At 36.7% G+C, this 18416-nt stretch overlaps 1 protein-coding gene across 1 annotated transcript; it reads right to left on the reverse strand.

The window, feature by feature from the left end:
* Positions 1-280: 280 nt before the first annotated feature.
* Positions 281-2095, reverse strand: LOC106335937 (S-adenosylmethionine synthase 3-like). The gene is made up of 2 exons (XM_013774623.1): positions 1935-2095; positions 281-1719 (listed from the first exon to the last, which is right to left on the reverse strand). The coding sequence occupies exon 2, from the start codon at positions 1715-1717 to the stop codon at positions 545-547; it is 1173 nt and encodes a 390-aa protein (XP_013630077.1). The 5' UTR covers positions 1718-1719; positions 1935-2095; the 3' UTR covers positions 281-544.
* Between the last annotated feature and the right edge of the window lie 16321 nt (positions 2096-18416).

Raw genomic sequence — 18416 nt, forward strand, 5'->3', positions numbered from 1 at the left:
CTAAAAAAGCTAAGAACCGTCTCTTAAAACTCTTATTTAAGAGCCGGTTCTTAGCTTTCTTAGTTAAAAGTTAAGAGTCAGGTTCTTATATTCCGTAAAAAATTTCACCTCAAGAACCCTCCAATAATCATGCTCTAATGTTTGTAATGTGAAAATTTTAGATGAAAAAAAATAATCAAATGTGAGGATAAAAAAACCCTCAAATATCAGCGGATACTTGCATATATTTCTCGTACTTCTTCTGCTTAATTCGGCATCTTTATTTTCTTGCACATAAATATAATTAATGTTTAACACTACAACAATGGATTTCTTGATTACACAATCAAAATTACAATACAAGATATATTAAGAAAGAAAGAAAAAGAGGCAGAAAATTCAAAACATGATCAAATTCAAATCTTCTGACCATTGGCCTCGTGTTCCAAGTACAAATGGCAGCAAAAACATATGTGAGTGTAAGGGATTATTCAAATCTTTTGCAATAATAATGGTAAGTGTCTCAACAACTCAGAGTTCTTGCAATAGCCAGCTTTTTTTTTTTTTAAGCCTTGGGCTTGAGTGGCTTGATGACCTCCCAAGTGAAGTCAGGGTCTTCACGTCCGAAATGACCATACGCAGCTGTTTTCTGGAACCTGAAGTTACCTCCTCTCTTCAAGTCAAGGTTAATAGCCATCATGCCCGGCCTGAAGTCAAAGGCCTCTTTGATCAACACGAGTATATCCTTGTCTGGTATCGTCCCGGTCTTGTAAGTATCAACAAACACCGAGAGAGGCTCAGGCACACCAATAGCGTACGACACTTGGACTATACAGCGGCGTGCGAGTCCCGCTGCAACCACACTCTTTGCAGCCTGCCTAACGATGTATGCACCACTTCTATCAACCTTGGTCGGGTCTTTCCCTGAGAAAGCACCTCCACCGTGAGCACCCCAACCACCATAAGTGTCGATGATGATCTTCCTCCCCGTGAGTCCAGCATCACCATGAGGCCCTCCAATGACAAAACGACCAGATGGGTTAAGGTGAAAGATGGTGTTCTCATCAAGGTATTTAGCTGGAATAACCGGCTTGATCACATGCTCCTTCAAGTCAGCAGCGATCTCATCGTTGGTGACGGTTTCATCATGCTGAGTTGAGATTAAGACCGTGTGGACTCTAATGGGAATCATGGCTCCACCATCGTTCTTGTACTCGACGGTGACTTGCGTCTTACCATCAGGTCTCAACCAGGGACAAGTCTTGTTCTTCCTCACTTCAGTAAGCTTAGCACCAAGCTTGGTGGCCAAGACATGAGTCAACGGCATTAGCTCAGGCGTCTCATCGGTAGCGTAACCGAACATATGTCCCTGATCACCAGCTCCGATATCCTCAGGCTTTTTGGTTAAATGACCGTGGACTCCCTGAGCAATGTCGGGACTCTGTTGCTCGATGTTAACCAAGACGTTGCACTTGTCAGCGTCGAGGCCAACATCAGCTGAGACGAAACCGATCTCTCTGCAAGTGGATCTAACGATCTTCTCGTAGTCTACTTTAGCAGAGGTCGTGATCTCGCCGAACACCATGACCATGTTGGTCTTGGTGCATGTCTCGCAAGCGACTTTGCTTTCAGGGTCTTGTTCTAAGCAAGCATCGAGGATGGCGTCGGAGACTTGGTCGCAGAGCTTGTCGGGATGTCCCTCGTTGACTGATTCAGATGTGAATAGGAACGTTTCCATTTCTTGAAATACAAAAAAATATATATCCAAAAAGATTAGTACAGTTTCCACCGACACGATCAAGATCTAAAAGCATGAACTCAGTTATGTAATGGAAGATCTAACAACACAAACAAAAGATTAAAAATCAAGAACGTGTTATTACATGTAAGGTACCAAAACTATGTACAGATCTTAACGGAGACAGAGCAAACTATTGATGAACAAGAAAACAAACCTGTTAACGAGAGGGTTCAAGATCTTGAGGAGAGAAGAGAAGAGTAACGAGGAGAAGATGAGAGATATACTGAGATAAAGAGTGAGTGGAGGAGAATAACTTGCCGTGTGACTCGGAGTTCGACTCGCTCTCTGTTTTGTCCGCTCTTCTCGTGCTAACGTCCCTTCGGTTTATATGGTTGGTGTAGATGTGATCGTGTGTTATGGGTGTATAATGTTATAATGCTTTTACACCGTTGACATCATGTTGAGAAGATATGGACGGTGAGATGTAGCCTACTATAATCTCTCACCAACCTCGTTGGTGTGGGTGTGGTTGGTGAGAGGAGCACCCATCATGACACGACCCGACCCGTTATCGACACTGTAACTGGATTATATAGTATAAGTTCGACCCGGATCCTTTAGATTTTTCTAACACAAAACAAACCTGTAAGTAACACGATTTTCATGTTTTTTTTTTCGTTTTTAGTAATTAGATGTTGGTTGGTGATGGTATTTGTTCAGTAACCAACAAGAACTGTAATAAAAACATATGAGCATCCAATAAGAACTTCACGTATAAAATTGATAAGCCATGATAGATGCTCATCAACATAACAAGAACAAGTTCATATGGCTTTATCACACATTGTTTATTGATTCTTGCACGTGAGGTAAAAAAAAGTGTTAAAGAAGCATGAAGATGGTATGGAGGAGGACGCTAAAATGTTCCCATGATGCTCCCAACAAAAAAACCAATAAAGTAGATTCAAGAATTTTACAACCTCCACAAAAAGGTCCAAAGCAGCAGATCTTACAGTTGCAGCTTCCACAAGAAAGATAGAGATTAGCATAATCTTGTCTTTCATACAACATTTTTTTATCCAAGTGTTAACTATAGAAATATCTGAGAATATCAGTTTGGATTCCTAGAGGTTTGGATTCACTTCAACATTTGTCAACAAAACCACAATTTGTTACAAATATAATGAATACCCTAACTTCGCAATCTATCACCAAATGATTAATCAAAGCTCATAAATTAGAGCTGAGAAGTTGTGAGGGTTTACCTCCAGGGAGAGACATGATAGGATAATAACATCAAACTCCCCCTAGTCTCCTCGTCAGCTCTTGCTTCTTCTACTGATATACGAGGTAAACGAACAGTATTCTATTTTATTTGACTTAGTAAACAGAGTTGCTTATTTAAGTAAATTGTTTATCCTCTATATATAATATAAGGATCGAATACTAGCTACTATTATATATATTTACATGTCAATAATTCATAAGTGTAACAACATCTTCAACCCAAGACCTTATTTTAAAGAGAGCAAAACTTCAAAATGAGGATTTGAGGGTTAATAGTCCAACCATGAATCCTCAAAAAAATCTTTAAAAATTTATTAATTTGCATTATAGTTCTTGATATTAACAAAAATTACTAATAATGATAAAATTTCACAATTAATACTTATAAAACATACTTTTAATAATATTATACAACACACAATATTAAAATATTATATAATAAAAAATAATATGAATTACATATATAATAAAACAATACACATACCACACAAATTTCGGAAATTACATAAAATACCAAATTACTCAAGTTTTATTTCTGTAATGCTCCCATATGTGCTCAATCAAAGCATTCCAAAGTGATAAATGAGCCTCTTGGATTGTCTTTATTTTCAATCAACTTAAGCAGTGAGGATGGTGGATCAAATTCATCACAACGCCCTATTGGATTGAAGAAAGCAAAATTGAAGAAAAAAATGGCCGAATGTAATAATTCATTTGTTGACTCTATGATTTCATCAAACGAAAAAATCTTTAATTTCTTAAAAGACAGTGCATCAACTAGACTAAGAATTATGAGTTGCAGAAATTATGTCTCCAAAATCAGGCTAAAAAATTACCCCTAAAAGAACGAGAACGAGATGATAAGATATTACTAACAAATTTAGACTCTGTTAATGCTTATAGACGTGAGTATAGGCGATTGGAAAAAATAAAAATCATACAAAAAGAACTGATCAAGAGCAGCAACAACCTTCATTTGATCCGAATATTTATAAACTATATTTCGATTATCTTGGAGGTTCAGGATCCGGTTAGCCGATGAATTATGGTATTTTGGTCACTTGTAAGTTATGTAATATTTAAATGTTTATGTAATTTGCTTTAATATATGTTAAGTTTGTTTAATATATTTTATTTTGTGTGAGCTTTATTTTATGTATTTTTTTCTATTTGTGTGAATTTTATTTTATTGTTATGTAATATTTATTCTATTTTATTTTATTTTGGTGTATTTAAATTAGTCTAAATAAAGTTAGTAGATGTATTTGTGAAAAATAATAATTATAAGGACTAAAAAGAAAATAAATAGTAGTTTTGAGGTTTTGAATAGTGAAACTTCAAATTTGAAGTGTCACTATTCAAAACTTAAAAATTTGAGGATTTTAAGTTGGATTGGAATAACAAAAACTTCAAAATTTGAAGATTTGAGGTTATGTTGGAAATGCTCTAAGAGTTGGCATCTTTAAAAAAAAATTCATTATACGTCTACACTCACAAGATAGATACCTATTTGAACAGAAAACTATGAGGCACATTATATCTTACTATATGAAATAATATTATAGATAGATTTAACCTCTCCGAATAAACATGAAGTCACTGAAAATCTTGTCGGATAAGGACTCCGTAATAATTAATATAGGGTATTAATTAGTACTCCCTCCGTTTCTGAATAAGTACACTTTAACATTTTTACACAGATTAAAAAAGTGTCAGAAATATATATAAATTATTATTAATTATACTTCTCTTACCAATAGTATTTGAGATAAATAAAATTATTTATAAAATCAATGCAGTTTTCAATTAACTTTTAGCTGAAAGTAAATATAATTTGCATTGGAATTGTAAAGTTACATTTTTTGTAACAAGAAAAAATATTAAAATGACATTTATTATGAAACAGGGGGAATAGTATACAAATAAAATGCAACAATATATATACAATATATGTAATATATTTTTGTGAACCTGATTTGATGCACCTTTATAGACTTTTATACTATTACATTAGTCTGCAGTTGTAATATATTTCATAAAATTTATAACCGTGTTAAATTATTATATACTAGTGGTATTCCGGCGCTACGCGCCAGGTTCGTATGTTTTATTATTTTTGATCCATATGATATTGGTAATGACAGTAGTATATTACTTTGTTTTGAAGTTGTTTAGATCAAAAAGGAATAGCATAAGTGGTTTCATTGATCAATTCAATAAAAATAGAATAAATAGCTGAACTTAAAACATAAAGTAAAGTCGATGTTCCAAAAGGGAAACATGTAATGTGTGTGTTTGTTTTTGTGATTGTCTTGTTTAAACGAAAATAAAAAAAATTCTCATCCTCTTAAAGTAGTAACAATCTTCGCATACTTTGTTCATATTATGGATGTGGCAATCTGTTAGAAACTTCATTTGGGACGTATTGGTTAAATACTTTGTTTTCAAAATGATACTGAATCATAAAATTTTGTCTTTGATTTTGTGAAATAATTATAATGACATGTCACTCATATTTATGCATATCATAATTAATTAATATGAACTAAATAATTAATTTAGAAAAATATTCCAAAACTAAAAAACAGTTAAAATCATGTATGTTTTCTTCTTTATAATTTCCTTTTTAAATCACATCACTAATTTATTATCCTAAAAACTATTTAACAGATTTTTTTTTTAAAACGTACGAACTATTAAAAATTTATATAATACTTTTTGAGAGTATAATTGTTTTGCAGTTTAGAGTTTTATAAAGACTAAACTAAACACAATTTATATCTTTATTAAAAATAATAATGAAAAACTTATTAAGTTTAAAATATTTAAAAATAAAATTCAGTACCTAAAATTGATATTATAAATATGTCATAACTAATAGAATATGTAAATAAATATTTCAACAAACAATCTATTAGTGTGTATAAAATATTTTAACTTAATATATCAATAACATATTTTTTGAGAATTTGTAGGAAAGAATAATATTCCTCAAAAAATATTATCAAATATAATATTTTATCATTAAAAATTATATCGAGTTTTAAGACATTAAAAATCATTTAAAATAATGGAAGACGTGTCTAGATTTAGAAATTATACTATTTTGATTCTAATATATGTATATTTATATAAAAAAATTAAAATTTAAGAAATTAAAACTATTAACAAAATATATATATATATATATATATATATATATAATATATATATGCTATATACGTGTTATATACGGATCGTGGGGTTTATTCTTCGACTACGGATCTTTGCCAGATATATAAATACTGTATCTATGTTCGATCTTATTTTGAATGTGTATATATTTTGAATATTGTAATTTAATCTGTTTAATTATTTTTATTTAGTTTGCATTAGCAACAGTTCCATTTTAATTTGGTTTTCTTTTCTAATTAAGTTTAGTTATCTTTCCATCTCTTCTATGTCTAAACTTAGCCGCATTACCATCATTCATGTGAAGTGAAATAGAAAAACAGAACAGAGGACTTGAACATCTTTATGATGATGTGGACGAACTCAACTTCAGAGTGCAACCAGAGCAGCTGCTGTGAAGTAGATAAACAGAGTTGTATATGTTCATTACAGACCCTCTTTTGTTTTGATCTTTTGTGATCGTGTTGCTTAGAACTCAAATCTGGTTCTTATTATGGAAAACCAAAATCTTACTGTATAGAACAGAAGCAAAAATGTTGATATACGCTCCATTAAAACAGGGAATGGAAAAACCAGAGTAGTTGACCAGAGTAGTTGCAGCAGCAGCTACAAAGGTCAAAAGCAAACAAGACCAAACAGTGGGCTAAATCCAGATTTAACAGTTGCAGCAAATCTCTATGTTCCATGAAAATAAAAAGGTGAGACTCCTCCTCTTTCTTTGGTTGGATCCTTTTGCAACAACACATCATAATTGATCAAAGCCATCTGTGACAAAATCTGTAAAATACTAACAATATCTAATAGTTTGACAATAATTTATTCCAAGAAAATAACACAATTTCCTCAACACCACTTTTTATATATTTATCTATACTAAGCTTTCCTAGCTACCCAACAACTTCAACTAATGTAAATAGAGATTCATACTTGCTTTTAGCTGCATTAGTGTGGAAGCAAAGATTTTACTTTGAAAGAAAATTTAATGATCGAGAGATAGTAAGGTGGAGAATCAAAGTTGGTCAAATTGGTGCATTCATCTAACTAAAAGATAGACAAATGAGAAGTGTGTATAGCTTCTTTGAAACCAGACCACGTAGTGTTATCATCCACTGATTACAAATTAAACGATGACTCCTGCTATCTTCTCCACAAAACACTCTTTCATAATCTGGAATATGCTGCATAGTAAAGTGTTCTATTATTTCAAAAACCTCACTACCCAAAAAATCACCAATAACATGAACTTAAGCATTTGTTATCTCTGCCGTATTGACTTTGAGATTGGTTATAGAATAAACTTGTGATATTTCTTGTCTTGCGTCTTTTTTTTGTTCACCAAATTTTCATTAAACCAGAAACATAAATTGGCCTCAGGCCCATTAGGTTCAGCCCACTCATGGGTCCATTACAAAAGATCTGTTTAGGGTGGCTTTTGCTAAGGCATCACCTTCATCGTTAAACACGCAAGATACAAAAGAGAAAGTGATATCGACAAAATCAGAGGAGATCTTTTGGATATCTTTCACAATACCATAGATCTCTGGGTTCTGGATGTCGTTGTTGATGGCTTTAATAAGCGTTTGGTTGTCAGACAGAATCTGGAGATCAGAGATTTCCATCGCTGCTGCGGTGATGATTCCCGATCGTAGGGCTAGGGCTTCTGCGATCAATGGGCTGGAGACAAAGTCATGGGTTGTGGCTCCTCTGTGTTTGCAGATTCCTGATGCATCTGTGAGAATCCAAGCTAGCCCTGCTTTTTTCGATCCTTTGTCCCATGCGGCGTCCGATTTGCAAACCATTATCGTGTTTTTTTCGGGTTGGTGCTGATTCAAATTGGGTTGGTTCTCTGCGTGTTTTGGTATTTGATCCTTCACTCCTTGCGCAAGTCCCCATTCCTGCGCTGATCGTATTGCCCTCGTCGCCGTTTCCTCTGGTGTAGAGAGTTGGTCCTCGAAGATTAGTGTGTTGCGAGCAATCCACAACGCCCAACAAACCCAGGGGAGGATGTTTCCTGAGACTCCTGATGATGGCAAGTAGACATCTTTACGAAATTTGATGATTGCGTCTTTGAAGTTTCTGTCTGTTGTGATCGACATTCCTCTGTGTAAGGGATTAGCTCCCATACCCTTTGTACGAAGGGGCAGAAGAAGAATGTATGCATAGCAGTTTCAACATCTTTGCATCTTTTACAAACCGCTTCTGAGTTAATGCCTCTGTGTTGCAGGTTAACTCCCAATGGAAGAGCGTTCTGAACTATTGACCAGAAAAACATTCTCATTTTGGGAGAGAAGTTGCCTCTCCATATATCTTTGATCCAGTCGAAGCTATTGGGATCTGCTGGTCTAGGATTTGCTTCTCCCGAGGCTGTAAAATAACCCGACTTGGAAGAGTATATACCTGACTTTGCTGCTTGCCAAATATATGTGTTTGTTGCTCCTGTCTCGCTTGGCCTAATGCATTTGACTCTGTCCGCAACCAGAGGTATGAACTCTTTTAGTCTTGATTCATTCCACTTCATTTCGGATGTTAGTAGATCAGATACGCGAAGGTCCATTCCTGCCTCTGGTACTGGCCCATAGATTTTGATGTTCTCTTGTAGTGTTATCCATGAGTCATTCCACACTTTAGTATCTTCTCCATTCCCTATAACTCTCCCCATGTTTCCTTTTAATAAGTTTCTGCCGTGTAGTACTCCTCCAGCCATGTGAGCACACCGCGGGGGTTTGGGCTTCGAGAAAAGATGTTCTGTGACAATATTTTCCTAGCAGTATCCGAGCTAATAGACAGTCAAGGGCCGTTAGAATTCTCCATGCATGTTTAGCTAGGAGCGCTTGGTTGAATAATTGTATATCTCTGAGTCCTAGGCCTCCCCCCGCTTTTGGTTTGGTCATTTTGCTCCATGCTATCCAACACATCTTTTTGGTGTTGTTTAGAGAGTCATCCCACCAGAAGCGGGTTAAGACTGACTGTATTCGTTTGCACAGACTTACAGGGATTTCAAAGCAAGACATTGGATATGTTGGGATGGAAAGCAGGACTGATTTGAGAATAGTTAGTTTCCCCGCCTTGGATAGTCGTCTCATTGACCAGCTAGAAGCTCTCTGTCTGATTCGGTCTACAATGGAAGTAAACATATCTCGCTTCTTTCTGCCAAAATACTCCGGTAGTCCAAGGTACTTACCCGTTCCCCCTTCTTTATCAATGCCCAGTAGAGTTTTTTATGCGGTTTTCTTGTCTTCTGGTGTTTTGCTTGAGAATGTGATTGATGATTTCTCCGAATTGATCTTTTGCCCAGAGGCCTTCTCATAGTCAAGGAGGATGGACTTCAGTTTAGAGCAGCTTTCGGGGGAAGCATTGCAGAAGAACATAGTGTCATCCGCGAATAAGAGGTGGTTCACCCTCGGACTTCCACGTGCTACACGAATCCCCTGTAAGGTTCCATCTCTCTCTGCCTTACTGCATAGGCCCGATAGTACCTATCTGCATAAGATGAAAAGAGAGGGAGATTTGGGGTCTCCCTGTCTTATTCCTCTGTGTGGTTTAACCGACCCTAGTACTGTCTCATTGATTAGATAGGAATAGGAAACCATTGAGACACATTGTAGGATCCAGTTAGTCCATTTATCGTGGAAGCCTAGTCTATGTAGAACTTGCTCTATAAATTTCCATTCAATGCGGTCATATGCTTTAGACATATCTGTCTTGACAACCATGGTGCAATTCTTCTCCGCCTTTGAATGTTTCAGGAATTGTAACACCTCATGTGTTATTAGGACATTGTCTGTGATAGCTCTGCCTGGAATAAATGATGATTGATTCTCAGAAATGATCATATTTAGGACCGGTTTTAGTCGTAGCGACAATACTTTTGATATGATCTTGAAGTACACATTGCATAATGCAATGGGTCTGTAGTCAGCAACTCTTTTAGCTCCAGTCTTCTTTGGAATCAATCTCACATGAGTGTTGTTTTGCGAGGGTCGGATTGTTCATGTGGTGAAGAAGAGCTGGACTTCTTTGATGATTGCAGGCCCTACCACACTCCAGTTAGCTTGGAAGAAACTGGCTGAAAAACCGTCTGGGCCAGGAGCCTTATCTGGATGTATGGCAAAGGTAGCTTCTCTGATCTCTTCTGGACATGGATCTCTGATTAAGTTCTCGTTGATTTGCTGTGTGATGCAGGGTTGCAGTGCCTCCCAGACTGTATGCCGGCCATCGTTCTGTGAGGAAGAGAAGAGGGGATTGTAATACTTGCATATTACAGATGCAATTTGATCCTCTTCAAACCAAGGTACTCCACTATCATCTTCCATAACTGCCATTCTATTCTTTGTTTTCCACCCTTTAGTAACCGCATGAAAGTAGGCAGTGTTAGCATCTCCTGGTGTCAGCCACAATTGTCTGCTTCGTTGTCTCCAGAATGCTTCCTCATTTTTGTAAGATTGAAGTAGTTAAGCATTCAGTTGGTAGATTAGATCTTCTTTGTTGCTTTCGCTTGACATTGCCTCATCGAGCTGGGGGCGAAGCTCTTTTATATTTGCTCTACTGTTCTCCTGAAACTGTTTGCTCCATCTACAGATTTCTTTGCGGCATCTGGATAGTCTCTCGTCTACGTGGAGCTCAGGGTCTCTGTTCCAGGTATCTTGGATAAGCTTTTTTATTTCGAGGTTGTCGTTTAGTCTTCTGTCAAATCTAAACACCTTTTGACCCTTGCTTCTTGCCTTGCGTCTCTTCCTCAAGTTTTTATTGTTTTCTTTATTACCTTGGCTTAACCTTTTCTTTTCTCCTCGTGCTGCTCTCTAAACGTAGTAGTTTCTGTTAAATGATCTCTTGATGGTCTCTGATAAAATCCAAAAGTATTGGCCCTTGGCATCAAAATAAACATGACCAACTCCGACAGGCCAATCTTCCACTTCTTGTAAATTTGGAATTATAAACAACAACCCAATCCGTGGTACTCAAATCCACGCCCATTTTGTTCTATTCTGTAATGAAGATCTTCTAATGTGCAGCCTTTGGCAGAAGCGTAAATATCAACCATTGTTTTAACTGTTTCCAAAGGCAACCAACATCGATGATCTTCTTATCTTGAGATGCCTACTAAAATTTCAACCTAGGAAACAAAGTGTTATCAAACTCTTACGATGGGATAAAATCAAAACTCATAAAATTCTGGAGAATTTGTCAGTTTACAAAAAAGAGAGGATGCTTATAAAAACAAAAATGACACCTTGTTAACACGTATAGGCTTTCCATGGAGCTTAATCATGTTAAGAACCTTAATTGCCTGCATAATATGGGAATAAAATTATGCTATTGTGTAGAGAAAGAAATCAAAACTCTTGGAAAAGAGAAAGACTTACATAGCCAATGTCTTCCTCACAAAGGAAGTCAACCTTGATGGAGATTCGTCATCCTATCTTTGGGAACATACACAATAATTGATAAAATCCAAAAATAAACAGAGGACCTTAATGTCAGATGAAGACCAGTTCTTCTAAGTATAGCCAACAACCATAAGATACATAAGCAACTAAGTGAAGATTATTCATATGAACCAAAGCGTTCAACTTACCAACATCGCCTGCTTGTATTAAACATTCCCAAAGAAATTCTTCAGATAGCTACAATTCACAGAGAGGAGAAACTGAGAAACACATAGTAAATCTACCGAATAAATCCAAAAAGTTAGGGAGAGAGAAAGGAGAATAACCTGGGGGTCGGGATTTCCAACGTAAACAATAGCTTCTTGGCTCCTCTCGGCTCTCAGTGGAGTGTTGTTTAGCTCCTACCCCAGGAGATATTAGAGTTATCATCTACTTCTCCTCCTTTGTTTCCGCTACTGCACCAACATCGTAAATATCAAGTTATATTTTACAAACGTTAGAAATAGCGTTAAGGGGAGGTTGCGACGAATCTAGTCATTCCCAGCAAGAATAAAATGAAGTTTCTCTTGAACCATATAGATTAGTCCTAACTTCAAATTTACTTGTGTTCTCGACCCATCTTGCCTCATGCGTTCCTCTTTGGGTTAGTTATATTGCAAAGGATTTCGTTCAAATGATTATAGAAAGCCATAGTGTTGATCGGATTTTGTAGGAATCGACAATAAAAAAGAGAACAGGATCACTTACAGAAGTAGTAAGAAGCTCATCCTTATAGTGTTTGTATTGGGGTCTCTTTTGTTTCAATTCAGTTGACCAGAGTGAACGTTTAGGTGGCAAGTATCCAAGCAAAAGCTACAAAATAAAAAAAATCACATTTCAAATTTCTCCTAAGGCTTTTCACGCAAACCAAACTATATCCTAAATCTCAAATACCTTCCAGATAGTAGAACGGATTCCAGGAGAATTAGGCAAACTTTGTAAAGCAAGACTCTTCAACTCCTTCATATTGATCACCTTCTTTGATAACTACTAATCAAAACCAAATCAATTAACAATTCAAGACTTAGAAGAATCTTAAGATAAGTTAATAAAGGAGGGAAGGTTTGCGCAATTGACCTGACCTCCGCTGAGAGATGAGCTTGGCGGGAAAAAGTCCTCGGCGAAAGGAACACCTGAGTTTCCATTACCCCCAGAGATATTGATACCGTTCTGAGGAAGCTGTGGAGGGCGGAGGAGCGGAACTGAGCCTGGAAGCAACGGAGATCTATTATGACTTCTCCTTCATTTTAGTGGCGGGGGAATGACCATCGTCGTCGTTGAAAGACAACGGCGGAGGAGGAGCAGACCACATGGTGCTATTAAACCATTCCAGATTCAGTTTCCCAAGTATCGATCGAGAAGAGATCAATTCGACGGTGATTGTGGAAATCCAAGTTCGATGTTTCTTCTTCTCTTCTCTGAGGGGAAGTCGTAGAGGTATATGCAATTATGTTGCGCAATAAAGAAAACGAATGGCTAATTAATCTGTCAAACGGAGAAAAAAAACAAGTTATACTGATCAAGGTTTTTAGAAGCATTTGTTTGCAGATGCATGTAAATTAGTTACGGCCCAATAAAATAAAGATCCAATTATGAAAAATGGAAAATATCGTGCAAAAGAAAGTTTAGAAAATACTGACACGTGGCAACAATCGCCCTATGCTGAATGATGAGGTGGAGGATTGTGGAGAGAGACAACTCTTCTTTATTGTTATAGATACCTAAGTAAATAAATAAACGTACAATCCACAAGTTGACAATAATATCTCAGATACTATATATATACACCAGTATTAAGTGTACTACGAGTTTACTGATTTGAGAAGTGTGTAGTTCTATATTTTTATTTTTGGAAGCCTATTAGAACATTTCTACTGTAAAATTTTATTATTATTTTTTCAAAATAGAGTAAAATAAAAAATAGAATGAAAATATTCCAATTTTATTATATTTCTTACTCTATAATAGAATAATGAACAAAAAAAAATAGATAACTTTATTTATGAATTAAATTTCATTTTAGAGTGAAAAATAAAATAGGATTGGAGTATTTTTTACTTTATATTTTATTTTACTTCATTTTGGTTGAAAAATGAAGTGAAATTGGAAATCTCTTTACATTAGCCTTGGGAAATGCCACACAAAATTAACCCGCTGACCCATCAAAATTCCTATTTTTGTTGCCACTGTCTCGCATGTCTTTGTTGAAAATATTAAATGGTTGTGTGTACAATATTCTTCCCATAAGAAAATTGATCAGAAAAAAAAAAAGAAGAATATAGGTATGTGTGGTGGCCTCGTGATCAATCACTTTGACAAAGTCTTGTGGAAAATGACTTAGTCAAAGATTTCACTTGTTTTCTTTAGGAAAATAAGTACACATCACTTTCATGCTTTCTCTATTTTTGGTTGAGTGTCAAATTCTCGTGTCATTTTATTTGATTTTTTTCTCCTCACCAGTCACACTAACATTTGGGCAGCGTCAGTCCATGGACTATTCTTTTTTTTAATTGGTACAGTGTACCAAGAAAATTAAATACCATGCACAAATGTCTGACTCTAAAATCTAGTAATCTTTTTTTTTTTTCCGTCAATAGTTTTTTAATTTATAGAAACGGGCCCAGCCCAGAAACAGATTACAATATAAGCCCACTAAACCTACCGAGCTAAAATTCGTTACACAGTTGGGCCCATTTCCAGCGGCCCAACTTGAGAAACCTTAGACACTACACGGGAGCGAAGCGCGGCCGCCTCGCAGATCAGTATTTTTGTCGCGTGGACACGTGTTAACATCCTCGACGTCGAGGGACACGTGTCGCGAGATCATCGCATCACGCCCGCTTCTCGTCTTTACCGGAGATCCAACCTTCGGATCAAACCGGCCACACCGGAACTCCGTCGTTCCGAACCTCTTCACCGTAAAGAGCTTATGGGACTCTAATACCGGAGAAAATCAATCGCCGTGGCGAGATCTCATCCACCCCCGCTCACCGCAGCCGCCCAAAGCCTCACATGCAACCTCACTCTTTCCGTCGGGGATCTTCCTCTCCTCCGACGCGACCAGAAACAACTCAAAACCACAACTAAGCCCCGAAATAAAAAAAACAACAAACGGAAAACCTAAACCCTAAAAGACTAGGGGACGGAAGCCGGCGACGTAAAGCTGAGATAGCCTTTACCCCCCGGAAGCTGGATCCGACGACGGCGGAACTAAGGAAGCTTCCCCGTCGCGGAGACAAAGGACCGGCGGCGACGGATCTGTGAGAGCCTCCGTCTCCCGGAGCTAGAACTCGAACTATTGACACCCCCCCCCCTCCTCCCCGCAAACCCCGCCGTAGAAACCGAGTAAGAGGAAGAGCGACAGGACCGGATGATATTATCGAAGGGAAAAGGGCTCCGGCGGTGGCACGGACGCTCACGCGCCGGCCGACCGCCGGATCCCCTTTGTAAAGACTTCTCTCTCTCTAACTTTTTGTGTCAAATGCCAATTCTAAAATCTAGTAATCTACACATTGTTTTTTGGAACACTACTCTACTCTAAAAACTACATGCACATTTTTCTCATTATAATAGTCTTTTTCATTTTTACCAGATTCTCATACCATATATATATTCCCACTGTTCCCCCAAAGTAAGACTTTGCATTTTTTTTGTTTCACAATATTGATTTTCTATATTGTTAAGGTATTTTTTTATACGTTTGAAAAACATTAATTGAAAATATTTGAATTTATTAAATTTTATTGGTAGAAAGTTATTGAAAAGTATATAATAAAGTAAAAAATAAATTAAATTATAAACATTTATTAAATTTTTAATAAGCATGAATACTCTAAAAAATTTTACTTTCGGGTACATAGAGAGTATATGATTACTTTTTGAGTATGTTATCATTTCTATCAAATAGATATTTATATACAAAGAAAATATTTTTTTTTTGAGATTTGACCAAAATAATGTCTGTATTTGCGTATAATAGTGTTTTGTCTTAAGAATAGCATAACATCTGATAAAAACTGTATATCATCGGATAGAGAATTGCAATCATAAGCATGAATAGTACCAGCACAAAACTTTCACTACAAGAAAACGTCTCCATAACAACGAAGATTTACGACGAAAATATTTCCTCGTAAATTTATATGGTGTTTACAACGCAGTTGCGAGAAGACCAAATTTCGTCGTAAACTCCATGTAAATTTATGTGAAAATATTTTCGTCGTAAAGTCCATGTAAGTTTACGACGAAAGTACGTGGAATGAGAAATACGTCGTAATCGTTACATCGACATTACAACGAAACATGTTACCGTTATATTTAGGTGAAAACGTGTATTCAATGTGCTTTAACTTACCTAATTTCTTCGTAAAGTCGTTGTAAATATTATGTTAAAACCATGTAAAATCCATGTAAAACATTCCTTGTAAAGTCGTTGTTATATTTCAACTACTCAACTCGAAAATTTCTCTATATATATGCCATTTCTCATTTCCCACAATTCTCTTCCTTACAACACACAAACGGAAAAAAAATAAGAAAAAAAATTTTCAAAAAAAAATCTAAGAAAAAAATAGCCGGTGGCGATAAGTATTTACGAGTTACGGAGTTGGATGTATTTGCACAAAGATTCCGACGGGAGGGTGACGAACGCATTTCTGAGCGGGCTAGAGACATTCATGCACCAGGCGGGCTGTACACCGATCACACAGGAAAGCGGTAAGATGTTCTGCCCCTGTCGGAAATGCAAGAATTCAAAATTTGCACGTAGTGAAACTGTATGGAAGCATTTAGTAAACAGAGGATTTACACCACAGTACTACATTTGGTATCAACATGGAGAGGGTTATGTGGGAAATGAAGCTAGTAGTAGTAATAATAATTTTGAGGATGGTCATCATAGTGAAGAACCGAATCATTTGCATAATGAATATAATTATCATCAAGATCATGAGCAGATGGTAGATCATGATAGGGTTCAAGATATGATTAGTGATGCATTTTTAGAAACAACTACAACAATAGCTGATGGAACTGGAAATGTAGAAGAACCTAATTTGGATGCAAAAAGGTTTTATGAAATGCTAGATGCTGCAAATCAACCAATCTACACTGGTTGTAGAGAAGGTCTCTTTAAATTGTCTCTAGCAGCTAGGATGATGAATATTAAAACGGATCATAATTTACCTGAGAATTGCATGGATGCATGGGCGGATTTGTTTAAAGTGTATTTGCCAGAAGACAACGTGTCTGCTGAATTTTATTATGAGATTCAGAAATTGATATATAGTCTTGGTTTGCCTTTGGAGATGATTGATGTTTGCATCGACAACTGCATGATCTACGGAAAAGAAGATGTCAAGTTAAAAGAGTGTCGATTCTGCAAAAAACCACGATTCAAACTGCAAGGCCGTGGGAGGAATAGGGTACTATACCAAAGGATGTGATACCTACCAATTACAGACAGATTGAAAAGATTATATCAATCTGAGAGGACTGCTGCGTCGATGAGGTGGCATGCAGAACATGTCCAGAGAGATGGTGAGGTTGCACATCCATCAGACGCAAGAGCGTGGAAACATTTCAACAAGGTACACGCAGATTTTGCTACAAATATTTGGAATTTCTATCTTGGGTTATGCACCTATGGATTTAGTCCATTTGGAATGCCTGGTAGATAATATTCTTTGTGGCCAGTCATTCTTACGCCGTACAATTTACCGCCGGATATGTGCATGGAACAAGAATTTCTATTTTTGACCATATTAATCCCTGGGCCGAAGCATCCAAAACGGTCTCTTGATGTTTTTCTTCAACCGTTGATAGAAGAGCTAAAGCAATTGTGGTCAGAAGGGGTGAGGACGTACGATTGTTCCTTGAAAAACAATTTTACAATGCGAGCAGTTCTGCTGTGGACGATAAGTGATTTCTCTGCTTATGGGATGTTGTCTGGCTGGACAACACATGAAAGATTACCTTGTCCATATTGTCTTGGATCGACGGATGCTTTTCAACTGAACAATGGTTGGAAGAGTTGTTGGTTTGATTGTCATCGTCGCTTTCTTCCACTTGCCCATCCGTACAAAAGAAATAAGACATTGTTTCGGCACAAAAAAAATTGTCAGAGACGGTCCTCCTCCATATCTCACCGGCCAGCAGATCGAAGCAGACATTGATTATTACGGAGCTCAGGAAACAGTTAAGGTTGGAGGAAATTGGCATGTTCCTGGAAATATACATGATGGGTATGGTGTCTCTCACAACTGGCATAAGAAGAGTATATTTTGGGAGCTACCCTATTGGAAGGATCTTCTCTTACGCCACAATCTGGATGTCATGCATATTGAGAAGAACTTTTTTGAGAACATCATGAATACATTACTTAACGTCCCTGGGAAGACAAAAGATAACAAAAAGTCAAGGATGGACTTACCTGATATTTGCTCAAGAAGTGAGTTACATATCAAGAGCAATGGAAATGTTCCTGTTCCCATCTTCCGGTTGTCATCAGAAGCCAAAACAACCTTGTTTGATTGGGTTGCATCAGAAGTTAAGTTTCCTGATGGTTATGTTTCAAATCTGTCAAGATGTGCTGAACGAGGTCAAAAGTTCTCCGGAATGAAGAGTCATGATTGTCATGTGTTTATGCAACGACTATTTCCATTTCCAGGGTTATTGAAGCAAAAATGCGTCCTCTTCAAATGTGAATGGTTCGATCCTGTTGTGAACCGAGGGATTCGAGATAACAAATTTGGTGTTGTGGATGTCAATTTTGGGAGAAGATACAACAAATTTGAGCCTTTCATTTTAGCTTC

This window comes from Brassica oleracea, chromosome C3 (assembly GCF_000695525.1).
Source record: "Brassica oleracea var. oleracea cultivar TO1000 chromosome C3, BOL, whole genome shotgun sequence".
In the NCBI taxonomy this organism is placed as follows: Eukaryota; Viridiplantae; Streptophyta; class Magnoliopsida; order Brassicales; family Brassicaceae; genus Brassica; species Brassica oleracea.

Excerpts from the sequence above, each read along its gene's own strand:
- LOC106335937 (XM_013774623.1), bottom strand. The coding sequence starts at position 1,717 with ATGGAAACGTTCCTATTCACATCTGAATCAGTCAACGAGGGACATCCC.